This window comes from Cercospora beticola, chromosome 4, assembly GCF_033473495.1.
Source record: "Cercospora beticola chromosome 4, complete sequence".
Lineage (NCBI taxonomy): Eukaryota > Fungi > Ascomycota > Dothideomycetes > Mycosphaerellales > Mycosphaerellaceae > Cercospora > Cercospora beticola.
In genome coordinates this window covers 2,154,662-2,170,611 of record NC_088938.1, presented here as the reverse complement: position 1 = coordinate 2,170,611, position 15,950 = coordinate 2,154,662, and the positions used below count along the sequence as shown (strand labels likewise).

General features: G+C 53.6%; 6 protein-coding genes across 6 annotated transcripts; 4 read left to right on the top strand and 2 right to left on the bottom strand.

Moving 5' to 3' along the window:
* Positions 1–1,152: 1,152 nt before the first annotated feature.
* On the bottom strand, positions 1,153–4,494 carry RHO25_006488 (uncharacterized protein; the record flags this gene model as incomplete). Its single annotated transcript, XM_023597313.1, has 1 exon — positions 1,153–4,494. The coding sequence occupies one exon, from the start codon at positions 4,492–4,494 to the stop codon at positions 1,153–1,155; it is 3,342 nt and encodes a 1,113-aa protein (XP_023452856.1).
* A 1,648-nt stretch (positions 4,495–6,142) lies between these two features.
* Positions 6,143–6,996, top strand: RHO25_006487 (uncharacterized protein; the record flags this gene model as incomplete). The annotated part of the gene is made up of 3 exons (XM_023597312.2): positions 6,143–6,393; positions 6,461–6,493; positions 6,561–6,996. The coding sequence occupies 3 exons, from the start codon at positions 6,143–6,145 to the stop codon at positions 6,994–6,996; spliced, it is 720 nt and encodes a 239-aa protein (XP_023452857.2).
* Positions 6,997–8,551: 1,555 nt separating this feature from the next.
* On the top strand, positions 8,552–9,049 carry RHO25_006486 (uncharacterized protein; the record flags this gene model as incomplete). The annotated part of the gene is made up of 1 exon (XM_023597311.2): positions 8,552–9,049. One exon carries the CDS (start codon positions 8,552–8,554, stop codon positions 9,047–9,049), a length of 498 nt encoding a protein of 165 aa, XP_023452858.1.
* Positions 9,050–9,312: 263 nt separating this feature from the next.
* Positions 9,313–9,849, top strand: RHO25_006485 (uncharacterized protein; the record flags this gene model as incomplete). Its single annotated transcript, XM_023597310.2, has 1 exon — positions 9,313–9,849. One exon carries the CDS (start codon positions 9,313–9,315, stop codon positions 9,847–9,849), a length of 537 nt encoding a protein of 178 aa, XP_023451731.2.
* A 582-nt stretch (positions 9,850–10,431) lies between these two features.
* On the top strand, positions 10,432–11,065 carry RHO25_006484 (uncharacterized protein; the record flags this gene model as incomplete). The annotated part of the gene is made up of 2 exons (XM_023597309.2): positions 10,432–10,884; positions 10,967–11,065. The coding sequence occupies 2 exons, from the start codon at positions 10,432–10,434 to the stop codon at positions 11,063–11,065; spliced, it is 552 nt and encodes a 183-aa protein (XP_023452565.1).
* A 2,091-nt stretch (positions 11,066–13,156) lies between these two features.
* Positions 13,157–15,838, bottom strand: RHO25_006483 (uncharacterized protein; the record flags this gene model as incomplete). The annotated part of the gene is made up of 5 exons (XM_023597308.2): positions 13,157–14,351; positions 14,414–14,994; positions 15,050–15,487; positions 15,581–15,655; positions 15,833–15,838. The coding sequence occupies 5 exons, from the start codon at positions 15,836–15,838 to the stop codon at positions 13,157–13,159; spliced, it is 2,295 nt and encodes a 764-aa protein (XP_023452566.1).
* Positions 15,839–15,950: the final 112 nt, after the last annotated feature.

Genomic DNA, 15,950 nt, shown 5'->3' with positions numbered 1-15,950 from the left:
AGAGAAGAAGTTGCCTGATCGAATGTTAGGTCAAGAACTCCCTTGCTCTCTGGCACGGAACTCGTTGGTGTGCTTTCGAATCTGGCCCACCGGCGAGATTGCGTCGACACGATATTTCAGAGAATATCTTTCCTCAACGAATGAATTTTGCATCGATCCTCTTATTCTCTGGCGCGAGAGTTGCTTTTGTGCCTCCCAACTGAGCCCACCTCAAAGACCCAATCGACGCCTTGCGTCTGAGCGAGCATCCAGTCAGCGATGTTGTCACCAGAAAGCATCGCGCTCCCGCCCATACTACTGATCAGTGTGCTTTCCAGCTTGTCTCTTGTCAAGACCGTATCAACGAGATTAGTCCGAAGATACTTGCGTCGGAGAAGCATTGGTCAGATACCAGTTCCATTCTCTGATGAATTGCCGACTGGTGTGCTCACCAGCTCACCCATCACCAAAGAGCTTTCAACGACTTTTGTCTGAGAACACATTTCATCAGCGAACTTTTGCTCGGAAAACAGCTCACTCTCTGAAAAGCTGAGGGCTTGATTGCCCACAGGGCTAACTCACTAGCTGGATGTCATCCATGGACTACGACTGGGAGTACTGTCGGTTAGCGAATCATTGTTCGAATAACAGCTCACTCTCTGACAGGCTGAAGGCTTGGATGCCCACAGGGCTAGCTCACCAGCTAGATGTCGTCCGTAGAGTCCGTCTGAGAACACATTCCGTTAGCGAATTATTGCTCGAAAAGCAGCTTGCTCTCTGATAAATGGGAGACTTGTGTGCCCGCATGGCTAGCCCACCAGCTAGATGTCGTCCGTGGAATTCGTCTGTGAGCACTGTCCATTAGCCATTTCTCGCTCGAAAAGCAGCTCGCTCTCTGACAAATTGAGCGCGTGTATGCTCACCAGGCTAGCTCATCCGCGGAAGCTCACCCTTGAGATCTTTCGGAGAACCCGAGAATCCCGTCAGTCAGCGAATCACTACCAGAACTCGCCTCCCTCTCCGGCAAAGCGAGCGCTTCAGCGCTCACCAGCCTACCTCTCAAAAGAATCGTGTTCACACGACCTATCAGAGAGCGTGAGATTCAAGCCAAATGAATATCATAAATCATACTCTCATATCCTCATAAGTATACTACTCATATCTCATTACCTCTCAAATAAATGCTGTCCCTGTCCAATCACTCCTCCCTGTTCCATCTTTCCTCGCACTTCCTCCCAAAGGCGGAATAACCAAGCCCGTCCCTCGGATTTCGTCTTCACTGCTGGATAAAGAAGACTCCACGTCCGTGACCCAATTTGCATCATCCCTCTCACTGCCCGCCATTGTGGCAAAGTCGTGTTCGTGGGTGCTGCCTGTGGGCATATTCGATGTGTTGTCGAGATAACTGATCCGAGGACGACCTTTGTGCATACTATCCGCAGAGACGAGACTCATGGGTGCGGACATGCGGTTCTTCTTCCCTGAGTCTGGTTGTCTGTGTTTGCGAATGACAGAAGGCGAGGAATTGAGGTCGTGACTTTGAGATAAGGGAGAAGCAGATCGTTCTCGAGCACTCTTCTGCTGTGCTTCTCGCCAACGTTCCGATCGTGACGGAGATGCGCCAGATGTTGCTGAGGGAGTGCCAGCGCGGCTGTTTTGCGCTGTGGCAGCGAGGCTTGGAGGCGGAGCCGGAGCTGTCAATGGACTGGATTCGCCAGGACGGACCCAGTCTCTTTCGTGGCGCGGCTTGGTCAATTCTGCAATCCACTGTTCATCTTCGAGTTCTGCGTAGCTTTTGCGTTCGGCCGGCGTCTGCCTTCCACTGACCGGATGCACGCCGTCTTCGTCGTTGCCAAGCGTTGACTGCGTGATGGCTCGAGGGAATCCAGGAACGAAGACGTTTTTCAATCTCTGGCTAAATCGTCTGGAGTCACGATGCGGCGAGTCAAGATGTCCCCTGGGTTCAATAGATGACGATTCGGAGTACTTCGTGAGCGTGTTCTGGCTCGGCAACGCGCTTCTGCTTCCCAATCCTGAAGTGCCTCTGTTCGCACGACGGACGCTCCCGGCCACACTGGCTTCGACAGATTGAGAATCGTTTCGGCGCAGACTGGTTGAAGCGGAGCGAGTGCCTCTGGAGAACAGGATGCTTTGCATATGTCCACTCCCACGGCGCTTTGCGAGGAAGCTTGTACGCTTATCGACCAAAGGTCGCTCACGTTCGGAGGCATGTATGCTGTTGCTTGGCGCGACCATCCGTATACTCTTCCTTTTGGGATCAAGCTCGACGCTCGCACCGTTATTTGACAGTACCGGAGCGGAAGCAGAGTACGACTGTCTCGATGGGCCGGGCTCGGGAAAATCAGAAGGCGTAGCGGAGAGAATGCTCGTACGTATCGTCCTGAACGAGCCCGCAGAGCTTGCTTCTCGTGTAGGTGTCAGTACTCCCAAGCTACTTCTGGCTTTGCGGTGCCGAAGTCTGCCATTCCGAGAACTGTGTCTTGCCACTCCAGCGCCAGCGCCAGCAGCAGCACCCGCACCTGTGATGCCAAGTCCCAGGCTCAGCCGCTTGAAGCTGACGCTGCTTCGATTTCTTCTGTGTGCGCGCACTTTGTGCATTATCTGAGCTCTTTTACTCGGACTCGTATCGCTGAGATGCGTGCTTCGTCGTGCCATCTCTGTGGGTACAGAGAAGCTGTCGTGCGGCATGTGCAGAGCGGTAGAATTTGCGCCCCATTCCGGTATGTTCTCATCTCTTCTGATAGCGTCTTCGCCATCGCCCAACGAAGAAGCATGACTGACCCGCGAAAAGCGCTTGAAATATGAGGAGCGAGTTTCCGGTATGCCATGGATATGTATCTGCGGAGGGGGTTCTACACTTTTCGGAGGCGGGACAGGGGCGTGAGAGTCCACACGAGCCAACTCGGAAGCCTTTTCCAAATCTAGATCAGTCATTGTTGCTGGTACGATGTCCTCGCCCTGTGGCGGGGCCAGCGGTTTAGAGATGGTCTTCGATCTAGGCGAATTCTGCACGTAAGAGTCCTGCCGTCGCTTGCGCCGACAGCACCACAACAGAAGCAGCAGCAGGAGAGAGGCTCCGACAATGGATCCGAGTACGATCGCTGCAATGCCGCCACTAGTCAAAGTAGGTGGCTTCTCTTGGTCTACAGCAGCTGCGGCCGGCGTTGCATGATGAGTATTGGTCGGTGAAATAACAGCACTCGTAGTACTGGATCTTGTGGCAGCCTCGACGTCAATCGTGAAAACTTGTGACTGGCCTTCATCGTTAGCGCCGCTCCTTGCAGTGATGGTCGCACGTAACGTTGCCGCCTGAGCGCTCGAAGGTACCATGCCGGTCAGCTCGCGATTCTCGTCATCAAATCTGAGCCAGGTAGCTGCAGTTGGAAGTTCAACACTGATGTCCAGATCTTGTTCGTTGAACAATGAGTCGTCCAGGTGGTACGAGAACCTCTTCCCAGCCTGTGCTAACAATGTACCAATCTGCCCATTGAAAAACGACGACTTTCCAGCTATGAGATTAATGACAGCCATTGCTGTGTTTCCCAATTCATCTGTCACGGTGACGGTGATGTTTCCTGTCTCGAAGTCTTCCGGCGCCTCCCCCGTGATCGCAAGCGTGGACGAGTCGAAGGCCAGCCAGGAAGGCGTATCCGCGATAGCACTTCTCAGACTCCGTGGGCTGAGATTCACATTATTGCGAAAGAGCTCGCTCTGTAGCGTAGTGATATTAACATCCTTTCCGGCTGTTATGTTCAACTCCTGCTCTTCTGGCACGAAAACGAGTTGCTGCGTACCAACAGCGATGGTGAAAGATGCGGTGCTACCAGAAAACCCAGGAACGTCCGAAGCAATCAAATTGATCACCCATGACTGAGGGAACGCGCTGAGATCAGGCGCATTTCCAGAGAATGTAAGTTTCTCAGCGTCGAACTTGAGCCACGATGGCAAGGGCGTGTGATCGGCAAGAGTAGCATAATAGTAGAGCTGGCGTTGCACAATATCGATGAAGGACTCCTGCTCAAAGTCGAATTTGAATGGTGTCGATGGAAGCAGTGTCACCACTGGTGGCATACTGCTCGACAGGTTCGCGGTTTCTGAAAGCTGCTCGCTAATATCTCCAACTAATCGTGGCGCCGGATCTGCTGAAACGACCAATGTGCATGACATCTGCGCCGCTCCAGATCCGTCCGCTGCTGTCAAGACAAATGTCTCTGGCCCAGCATCGCTCGTCCCGGGCGTGCCTTGCAGTGTTCTTGTTGCGCTGTCGATTGTGAGCCATGCTGGCTGTTGCGAGATGCTGTAGACGTAGGTCGAGGACTCGGGCTCGAAAGTGGAGTCGGATATCTGGAAGCTGTATTGCTGGCCCACACGCGCGACTGTTGGTACCTGGGAGTTGAACGGGAACGCTGCGTTTGGGACTGCTGCAGCTGTCGTGAAAAGGGCACATAAGGTGCATGAAACCCCTGCAAGCGTTCGCGCGACCAGTCGTGCCATGTTCCTGCGTCGAGCCGTTTCAGCTCACCACTGCCCTTTCGGCCTTCTCGCAGCAGGCCCCAGCAGTCTCTGTCGTGAGTCCGGTGTTGATTGTAGACTGCTGGGAGATAGCGAGAAAGACTTCTCCAGACTCATCAAGGAGGCTCATCTTCCAGGCACGCGTAGAAGCGCGTCTTGCGCGTAAAGTGGCCATATCTGATCTCCTTGCTGGGTGGTGGCTTCGAAAGAATGAGAGAAGAATGTCTTGTGTTCGAAGCAAGGGATACCAGCCACAACGAAAGGTACGTTCAATACTTGACCTTCGTGCGACGTTGCCGTCGTTGCTTACCTGTTGGACTTGTGCAGTTCACCATATAGCATTTCTCTTCATGCCTCAGCAATTTCCAAATGATTAGTCTGACGTCTGAAGCAGCCGCGTCCAACGCTTGAATAGCCACGACGAGCTACCAACGCTGTGCCTGTCAGCAAGGAGAAGTAGGAGTCAACGCAGACTGCCCACCATAGCCGTGCACCGCAGTGACTCTGTTGCACGGCCACAGCCACTCTACACGATAGGTAGTCAACCTCAGGCACACAGTAGTTTGTGGTACGTACTCATGGCGTGAAGTCCAGACAAGATCGTTACCCCATGGAGAAGTGCAATGCCGCAAGGCTTGACATGTGAAAAGGCTGTTGCAACAGGTCTCGAGCTGGAGTGGACGGAGAATCTAGGAACCAGATGGCGCTACGGTGGTACAAGATGGTGAGTTTGGCACCGTTGCTTCACAGTCTGGAGCTCTCTCCAATTGTGCTCCAAGCCACAGCGAGCTGCGGGACGTCATTTCTGCAGCGGCGCACATCGCTCGAAGGTGAAGTTGACGAGCAGTGCGCCGCGGGATGTCTGTATGTGGTATGCCCAGCGCGATCTAGACTGCAGCTGGTGTGTAGCGCGTCGACGATGGTGATTTGATCTTCCGGTGTGCGAGGTGTCAGTGGCTGTTGCTGCTGCTGGCGCCCTCTCCGCGAGATCAGGTGTGCTGCATGCGATCGAGGAGGGCGCTGCTCCGCGCTCGTGTTGGCGCGCGACGGGACAAGATGCTGCGACGGCGACGGCCTTGGAGATGCGCGATTTTCTGGCGGCCTCCCAGGGTCGGCATGTGGGCACACCTCCCTCTCACTCGCGCGTCGCGAGTCGTGACTGGGAAGACGGCGTGAAACAAGTCTGGGATTCGGGGATGAAGCAGAATGGCAAGGCTGGACTGCCCCACGTTGCTGCATGGAACACCACCGCGGTCGTCTGCCGGTGCGATGTCGCTGTTGTTGTCGCTGTCGGCGGACATGGCAGATACGAGGCGGCGAAGCAGCGGAGCGATCGCCGCAGATGGGCGACGGCGACGGTGTTGTCGCGGTGGGATGTGCCGTGACTTCTGCGCGCGCTCTAGAAAGTGCCACTCTTTTCCGCACGCTGCCTCTCGCACTGCAGAACTTTTACGCGCGCGCGCTGGAGCTGTCAGAATGCAGCGACGTGCATAGAGTCAAGACCAGACAAGCACGTGCCGAGAACGTGCCCAGAAGGCACTTGTGGAAACTCAGTCGACCGCCGACCGAGTGGGAGGGACGACACCCACCACCAGCCCGACGATCACAACCTCGTCTCGAAACGCTCGATATGTCGTCTCTGTTGAGCCCCGGCTCTGATGCTGAGGCCGAGTTCAATCTCTCAGAGGATCTGGTCACATCGCCAGAACACAAACCCAAAGCCACGAAATCCGTCGACTTCGATGGTCTGCTGACGCCTCCTCTCTTCCTCCACGAGGACCTGGCAAAAGGCAATGGCGGCCAGGCTTGGCCAGCTGGTATGATCCTGACCAAGTACATCTTGCGGAGAAAGCAGGACGCCATACGGACTGCATCGTCAATGTTTGTTGCCGTCATCCCACAGCTCGTGTCTAGACTCGCATCGCCAGCTGACCTTTTGTGCTTTCAGCGTCGAATTGGGTGCCGGCGGCGGACTAGTTGGGTAAGAAGCGCGAAAGGACCACAGCCTTCTCTGGCGACATCATGCCCACACGTGTTGACTGCCATAGGTTGGCTGTCGCCGCAGGCTGTCGATCAAATGCTGTCATCCACATCACCGACATGAGCACGATGTACGACCTAATGCAGCAGAATATCGCGCTCAATGCCCTAGGTGATCGAGTGACGGCCGCCGTCTACGACTGGGGAGGCGCGACTCCGGAGGGCATTCCACAGCATCCAGATGTCGTGCTCGCTGCCGATTGCGTGTACTTTGAACCCGCATTTCCGTTGCTCCAGCAGACGTTGCAGGACCTGATCGGCCCAAACACAGTGTGCTACTTCTGTTTCAAGAGGAGACGAAGGGCCGACATGCACTTCCTGAAAGCGGTGAAGAAACAATTCCTGGTCGAAGACGTGTTGGATGACCCTGACCAGCAGAGCTATGCTCGAGAGAACATCTTCCTGTGCGCCCCACCGTCATCTCCGCCAATTTTCCAAAACTAACATAGTCATCTAGCTGCACGATTCGCAGGAAGGCCGGTCGGTGAAGGCCAACACACTCACGTGGATGATCCCAAGAAACATCCCAGCTGCTGACGGAACTCGCTGCCTACGCCGCCGATGAACGGGCAGACGGAGCGACGACACCACGCGTCCGACACTGCACAGTGACATTGCGCGAGGACGAAGTTTTGCGCGAAAGGCCGACTGTCACAATTGATGTCTTGCCACGCTTAAAAAACAGCGTCGAAAACGTCACAGGAACGGCTCATGGCACTGCAAAGTTCATCCTCATGGTCACACGCGGCGTTCGGCCGTCCCTGATCTTCATTCCTGCGAACGTCATGTTCTTAAAGGCATTGTCCACGCGTTGCTAGTCAGTCTACGTGCCGTGAGCCGCGGACAAAGAGGATGATTATGGCAGCAAATGTAGTCGCATCAATAGAACGTATAGAAAATTCCACTAGATCGCGAGATCAATGCAACACATTGAGGCAAAGAAGACTGTGAAATAGTTCGTGCGGCCAGCAGAGACAAGCACTTTTGGCTGCAGGCGAGCCGCAGCTTCGCTCCCGAATGCAGCGCATCCAAGCCTCAGACGTGCAGACGTGGGGTTCGGCGTCGAGGTACGTACCGGATGGCACTGTTTGGAGTTACGAGTAGGGATCACAAACCGTGCCTGTTGGTTATCGTGCTCGTTCTTGCCGTATACTGCAATAAGAGCAATTTTGCGTGGATCGGCAGCTGTGGCCGACGTCGCCGCCGGGCTGGTCGCGCCTCTGTGCTTTTCCGAAATGTCACCCTCCCAGACATTGATTGCTGCACCCTCCGCAACGTGCTGCATGGGTTCACATGATCCTTGATGCCGAGGAGAAACGTCCAAGATACAAAGAAAGACACCAAGAAAACTACCAAGAAAGGCTCTTTGGAATGAGGTCTTCTTTGAGGGCGCGGCCAAGAAAGTCATTGCAGGTTGTGAAGGCTTGGTCGCAGAGACAAAGACCGATAGGGACCGTGATCGGATGGTGTGACCGTGTGGGAGCCCGCGAATGAGGGTCGCAGAAATACATGGTGACTTCATTGGGTGAGAGTCGTAGCGCCTATGCGGGATATCGGCAAAGCAGGTCAGGACTAACAGAATTAGCCTGCAGCCCTGGGAAGCTCACCCTCGCTGCTGTGCCTCACAAAAGCCTTCACTTGCCCAGCTCCCAGAGCTGACCCTACTGCTCGCTGCATCGCCTCCACGATTACTGCTGCGAAGGAACTGCGCTGAACACACTATGTGCGGCCTCACTTTTTCGGGACATCCGCAGCAGCAAACATAGCCTGGCATAGCCTTGCTCGCCTGAGACGGGACCCCAGTGCACGTGCAACGCAATCTGCTTTGCTGCGGCGCGCAGTCTTGGCCGGACGGATTGGACGAGGCGGGACTATTGGATGAATCCAACGTCACAACAAACGCTCGGACAGTGCGTCGGACGACTCTGATAATAATATATCGCTGCTGCACAGCTGCCACCCACGTCTTCACGTTCGACAGTTTCAACGATTGGCCACCATGCGGATATCGTGCTTCTCCCGCAAGTCCTTTGCCCAGGATCTGGACACTACTGAGGCACCACGGACGCCCGTCAGCAGAAACCGCCGGGTTTTCCGCCAAGGAAGCAACAACTCACAAGCCTCCCGCTGCAGCACTGCTAGCACTTCGAGCAATGAGTCGATCGCTCGATTGCCACCATGCAAGACTTCTGACGCTCATATCGAGGCCATGATGATGCCGGTGCCTCCGGAAGTGCGACAAAGTCGATGTCTGCGCATGTCGCATCCCAAAATCTACTCCAACATCGTCGACGACATGAAGAAGACCCGCAAGTCGCGAGCCTGGAAAGACTTTGATGTCTTCTACGCCGACGAAGTCGACATGACCATTTCCGCCGTCGACATGGCGGCCAAGAAGGCTGCTCAGTACGAACGCATGATGCGCGACGTGAACAGCTTTTGCGAAAGCAGCCAACAGCCTCGTCGTTCTGTCGATGCCATCGACATGATTGGGTGAAGGCTGAAAACTCCGCTGTCACGAGTCTGGGTGGCGCAATACCTGGCGTTTTCTGGACCAAACGGCCGTCGGATTCCCGCTCGTGGAAGCGTCGGTCACATGCAAAGATCCACTCAAGACTACCCCGGAATCGGAGAGTCACGCGGCTTGGCCGTCATATGAAGGACGGCCGTTAGCTTGGATGACTCTCTTTTTATATGGTTGCGCCATCCCCAGACTGCGACACCAAGCCTCAACACCTCCAGACTCGACGGTCGCCAGCCATGGCATTCCCCATATCAGTGCCGTCGACACAAAGCATAGAAGAACTTTCAAAGCGACTCGACTCCGGTCTCGGCCTTTCTGAGTCACCACTACCTCAACAGATGATGCATCGACAAGAGCAAACCCGACCGAGAAATGTATCGACGTGTACCGACGATTCCATTCAGTCGACCAGCTCTACATCGTCAACACGAAGTCGCTTTCATGAAGGCATGTTAATGCCCGACGCGACACCTGATCCCTCCGCCAAAGCAAGACACGCCTACTACCGACGGCGCGTCCGACAGCAGGTCTTCAACGAAGTGCACCTCGATTGGAAATCAGCGCCTGTCCTCTGCGACGAAGGATATGACTACGCGTCGCTCCTCTACCGACCAGGACTGCGGTGTACCGCTTCACCGCAATATCTCCTCGAAGTGCAGGACACGATAAAACGTCAGGCCGTAGCCGACGCTGTGGTACGAGATTCGAAGCCCGAGAGCACTACGACTGTGGTTTGCATCGACGGAGAGGAAATGATCGACATGATCGGGTGACAATGCAGCCATGTGCAACCCCGACGAGAGTGGAGAGGTCTTGCGCACGCTGCACTCCACAACTTTCCCCGATGCGCCTCACCTCACCGGTACTCCTGACCGCCTGTACATCCTGGCTCGACACTTTGGGATAATGCAGTTCAGGTTGACCGGTCTGCGTCAGCACGCTGATGCGACGTGGCTTGAGGGTGTTGAACATGATGATATGATTGATAGATGATAGAGATCTATGATCCCTACGACTGACAATTGGTCAGCTAGAGGAGGACGACATCTGCCTTTGCGCGTTGGAGCGATATTGGCATTGCATTTTGTAGCGTTCCGAGCGACTTTTGATACCTCGCCGTCATGAGCTTGAGGTTTTTGTATGTGATAAACAGATCTGAACAACGACATAATTGTACACTCACAATCTGCCTCGTCTCATACTATCCTGATCGGTGATTGAAATATTCTGATGCTTCCTGCATAGCAATGCAAATGCGTTCTGATATCATCACTTTCCACTCTTGGCACTCCCGAGCGCGCGCATCTCTCACCTCCGACACACCATCCAACTCATCACCACAACCACCATCCACAATGCCTCCACGACTACGCATACCCCTCCGACCATTCCGGAAAGCCATCCAGCCCCGCCGCAACTACATCGCAGCCCCCAAACCCGGCAGCGGCCCTCTCCTCGAACGGCGCTCCGACCGCGCTCTCCCACCCCTCCAAACCTCCCTCTTATCCTCCAAATGGATCCGCACCCTCCCACTCTTCGCCGTAATCATGACCGGCTCCTGTCTCGCAATCTTCAACTACCAGAAACAAAGCAGTAGCGTTGTAAACAGCACATTATACGCTCTACGCACGAATTCCAAAGCCCGAGAAGTACTTGGTGACGAGGTTTATTTTGCGAGTAAGATTCCGTGGATTGCGGGAGAGATGAATCAGTTGCATGGGAGAATTGATATTTCGTTTTGGGTTAAGGGGACGAAGGGGATGGGGAAGATGAGGTTTGTTAGTGTGAGGAGGACGAGGATGGGGTTGGTGAGTGGGCTTTTCCTTCATTGATCTTTTCGACGGTGTGCATGCTACAGGAACGAGAAAGATGCTGACTGCTTTGGAATAGTTTGAGACTACGGATTGGGATTTGGAGATGGAAGATGGGAGAAAGATCTCGTTATTGGATGCTGATGGGCCGGATCCGTTCAAGCAGGAGGGAATTTGAGGGTTGACCGCTCTCATGCACAAGACAGCACCATGCTGAACGGCTGCACGCGCGAAAGAGTCTGCGCCATGCCTGCGCAAATCTTCGTCGTCGTCGCTTTCGCACACGCCGTGCAAAGTCCGAGAGCGACATGTGCCTGCTTCGGTGTCCGATGCACAACACCATCATCGGTTCAAACCTTTCCCGACTAGCCATCAACATTCGGACTTCACGAGCTCAAATCACGTCCGCTCCGAAAGCGAAGCATCACAGAACGGAGTTTGCAACTCGCACAGTATCCGACTTTCGCATCATGATGACCGGACGGACGAACGAAAGACAGAGTTTCGCGGAAATGGCACGTTCATCATCAGCCAGCTGACACCAGAACCCTCGAGGGTGGGATTGGACGGCCGCGTCAGGAGACGCGATGCCAAGGTATGCTATGCTCAGCATCAATATTCGGAAGTTTGGGGAGAATTAATATACTTTACTGCCTCCTGCAATGTACAGTATACTGCCAAGAAGCAGAAGGGCTCGGCGGGTAGGCATGTTTGTATAGAGTTGCACTACCCAAATTCAACTCCTTGACAAGATGACATATGCCTTGTTGGGTAGGTCTGAGCCACATTGGGGGACTGTGCTGGCATGTTCGAGCCGGTTACGGTATGAGGTGGGTGAGACGACTGTAGCTGGACTTCTCTTCGGCGTTGTGCCACTCTGCTACGTTCGTCATTATCAAGATTGACACTGCTCGAATCTGAAGGGATCCTCCGTAGGATGCAATCTCCAGCTGAGATTTCACGCTACCCTTCTCAACAGTGCTCGAGACATGCAAGACCCAAAGGCTCGGTATGATGCCGAAACCCACGATCAAAACACTCCATTTGGCTGCTCTTGCGGCTTTCTCGCCGCAGTCATCGCACAACATGGTAGCATTGATAGCTGTCCGGTATTTCTATGCCGTCTTCCTGACGTAGCAAACAGATCGAGCTTCGCAGACAGGTGGGGATCAACATTGGTCCGGCGACATTCTTCGCTACTAACCACCCCTGAACAGCGTCGGATGTTCAATTAGCTGCCTTTGAGATATTTAACGAGAACAAAATTACCTAGCAACATCGACGATTCATGAGCTCCGCCTTCGACTTCGATCCGAACTGAGACCAAAGTCGAGATACAGCTGTCTCCGATATCTTCAAAGTTTTTCCATATCCCTTCTTACAGGTATGTCAAGTAGCTGTTCCCTGGTTTGTTTCAACAATCAGATTAACTGGGGGCGACTAATAGGTACACTCGAAATTCTGATTGTGTTTGCGCTTCCAATGATGTTCGGCAGCTGGCCTCTGATCAGGTTTGTCTAACACGGAATTGGGAGACACCAATATGTGTTTATCAAAATTTCCATCGTGTTCGCTCTTCCATGAGTTCCACATGACTCCCTGCTTTGCACTCATGAACCTATTGACGGAGAACTTCTCTACGTTGCATAGCACGAGTGCACTTAACTAGCTGACTACGGTGCAATAGCTAGGATGCTTGAGGTAATGGTGTGTAAATACGGCCTGGCGCATCTATCGATTCTCGTCGACATGTATACTCCTAAACACGTTGTCAAGCTTTCTGCGACTTGCTATTTTCTCTACAATGGGCAGAGAATCAATCGTCCTGCCGTTCAGCCTCGAGGTCGAGATGATCATGCCTTTCGTTCTTAGTCCGAGCGCAGGCTAGTCTGCTCCTGGCATCTCCAGTTGTACAACTCATTCGACTTATGTCCCATATACCGATAGCGGCAGGCATAGCTGCAAATCGAGAATGACAATGACAGTGACTTCCCATGATTGAAAAGATCAGACCTTCTGGGACTCCGAGAATCTGCTGTGTTAGCTCTTCCCGGGGCTTTGAGCAGCTTGCCTCTGATACTCTCTGTTGTTCAGAGAGCCGGTGGAACGAAAGTTTTTGTTCAAGTCCTGCTTTGCTTCATTACCACTATCGAGTCCAACTTTTCTACTTCTGCTTTCTCTTTTTCCCACTTCAGCCCGCCCTCGCTCCATCGCCCAGAGTTTCAAGCAGCGCCTTTCACCACCAAAACCTGCCAGAAGCGGAAGCTATCTAGGTCAGGGCATTCGGGTTGAAGTTGCTATCAATGAAGGACTTTCGGTACAGCTCAATAACGTCCTCCGGTCCAATTTGTAGGCCATCCTCCACATCCTCGAAGCGATCCGGTTTCGCCATTTGTATAGTGAGCAGTATCTCTGCTCCGGAGTACTGCACAATAACCCAGATCATGGTGGCATAGAATGCCTCGTCATCGCAATTCTCGCAGATATCATCCGCCCATGATCGTACAGAGGTGACCATCATCTCATGACCACAGTTCCCACAGCATCTGGTCTTCTGAGCCGGTGCCGGTCGCAGCTGGTCCGTCTTTCTCCGCTTGGATGGCTCACTGAATTGGTCGTGGGATGGAGTCCGCTTGCTGCAGGTCTTGATTGCTCCATAATCGGTATCCTTGGTATAGTCGTCGTCATCGGTCTCATCTGCCTGTCGTAGGATGTATTGGGGATGTTGTAGCTTGAGTGACTTCTGATACTGCTTCGCGAGCTCGTGCATGTTTGGCAAAGGGTAAGAAACAGGAGTTCCGCAAGGCATGATGCCAGGAACGGTTTGACCTTTCGCTTCACCGTCTTCCTTTCTGAAAACTGGTGTCCCATCCGGGACAGCCTGCGCTGCCCAGTAGATCTGGAGATTTTGGTGCGTATGATTCTTAAGAACGTGTCGCACGTGCCAAATAGCATTCTCAACATCACGTCGTCCAGCAGGCATGATGGTCTTCGAAAGCCCTTTGACCCAGTCTTCGTGCGGATTGGCCTCACCCTTGACGATAGTGTGATTGTCTCGAGGTCCATGCTGTTCCGGGTCCCAGGGCGCCTCCTCAGTGACCATGAAGCAGTCTTGTGTAGGGAGATCTCGATGTGCAATTTCGTGATGCCGCAACAATGCTCCTCGGGCGACAGGGTGGTTGAAACCAATCATCGTCTCGTTCCCATCTTGAATGTGGATTTTGCCGAAATCGACAGGCTTGACATCAGCACGGGTTCCACGAAGCCGTTGGACTCCGCCGAACTCAGCCTTGAGGCGGCTCATGAAGTGCTGTGACTTCGCAAAGCCTCCCATGGCAATGATTGCCTCGATCGAATCATCCTCTTCCAGGCACTTGCGGATCATGTCGAAGTTCTGATTCAAAACGGGTTTGAAGAATTCTTCCATCTTATCGCAAGTCAAGTGATCGCATCCGGGCTGGTCACTACGCGCGGACGTTAGCAAGCAATCGTGCAGTGTGGAATTAACGACTATGATAATCCTTACCACTCAATGTCCACGCTGATCGTCCTCCTCTTTGCGCCACGCTTCCCATCGATATGAACGACGTACGGCTCATGGTTCTGCGTGTGATACTTGTGTTTCAGACATGTGAACACTTTGGTGGCGCGGTCTTTGAACTCAGCAGCACTCAATCCCATGTCGGCTAGCAACGTGGCCTTGCCTCCGGGAAAAGCCTCATGGTCGGTCTCAATCTTGCGATTCAGCCACTCGAGAAAGTGCAAGGTAACGAACTCTGATCCGCAAAGCCTGCCGTCAGCCATGCCAACAGCGACCATCTTTGTAGTGGCCCCAGAGGTGGAGTCATCCACAAGTTCGAAAGTGACAACGTCGGACGTGCCGCCTCCTGCGTCGATGAAGAGGATACGAGCACCCTTGGAGAACACTTTGCGATTCTGAATGATCATGTCGTCCAAGAAATATGCTGCAGCGGCGTAGGGCTCAGAGATTAGTGTGACATTGCTCAGACCTGCCAGTTCCGCAGCCTCAGTGATACACCAATTGGTTGCTGGTGTCCACATACCGGGAACGCTGAAGAAGAACTTGATGTTCGCGTCCCTTACATCCTATAACTCCAGTTAGTTGCATCAGAATATGGAGCCGCTTGAGAAACAGTCGCACCAGTTCTTCACTGTTCTCATGCCGAAGCTGACTCTTCAGATCGCAGGCGATCTGATCCAGGACGTACTTGTAAGCTTCACGCAGGTGGGCGGCTAAGACATGGACCTTAATAACGTGCGCGTCAGTGTCCTTCTCTAGGTCAAAGAAGTCTCGCAAGCGCTCGAGCTGTCCGGCGATCTCCTTGGAAAGGGCTTCAGCCTCCAAATTGGGATAGATGCCGACTTTGAGGAAAGACACAACGTCATCTTGTGCAAGCTTTGGCATTCCAGTATCGTCTCGTGCCAACAGCAGTTCTTCCACGTTATGGCCGAAAATCGTCTTGCCGTTCTTGAAGGCAAGGAGTTGAGGGGATGCCGGCTCGCCGTTGAATGTAACGTCTCTGATGTCGGCAACACTCGGTCTGTGTGTAGAGGCGGGATCATGGAACCTATAAGCGAACTGCAAACACATCAGACATGGGAACTCGACAATTTTGGTTATACCACTTCGCCGGACCTGCTTCACTGGCCAGGATTTATCAGGATCACTTACCCTCATGCTCGAAGTGCCGTAGTCACAGGCAATGAAAAGCTGTTTGGCCCCTCGAGCGATGGTTGAGACCACGCCCTACAATGCGTTAGAGTGTTAACCAAGACTATCGGGAAGGTGCGAAGGATAGGCAGTGAAGTGAAGCACCACGGCCAGCTCTGACAGCTTTCTCCGTATGTGCACAGTGCTCAGCTAGCTCCAATGGCAGGGCAACTGTGGGTTCCCGGGGGATCTTTGTTCTGGGAACAAACTTACCGCCATCGTCGAGCAAGGCTGCAGGTCCACTCGGTGCACAGGCGTGAGGATCGCGCGGTGGTGGCGCGTGCAGAGGAGCAGGGAAAGTTGCACGAGAGGTGGAATCGCTCGGTGAAGC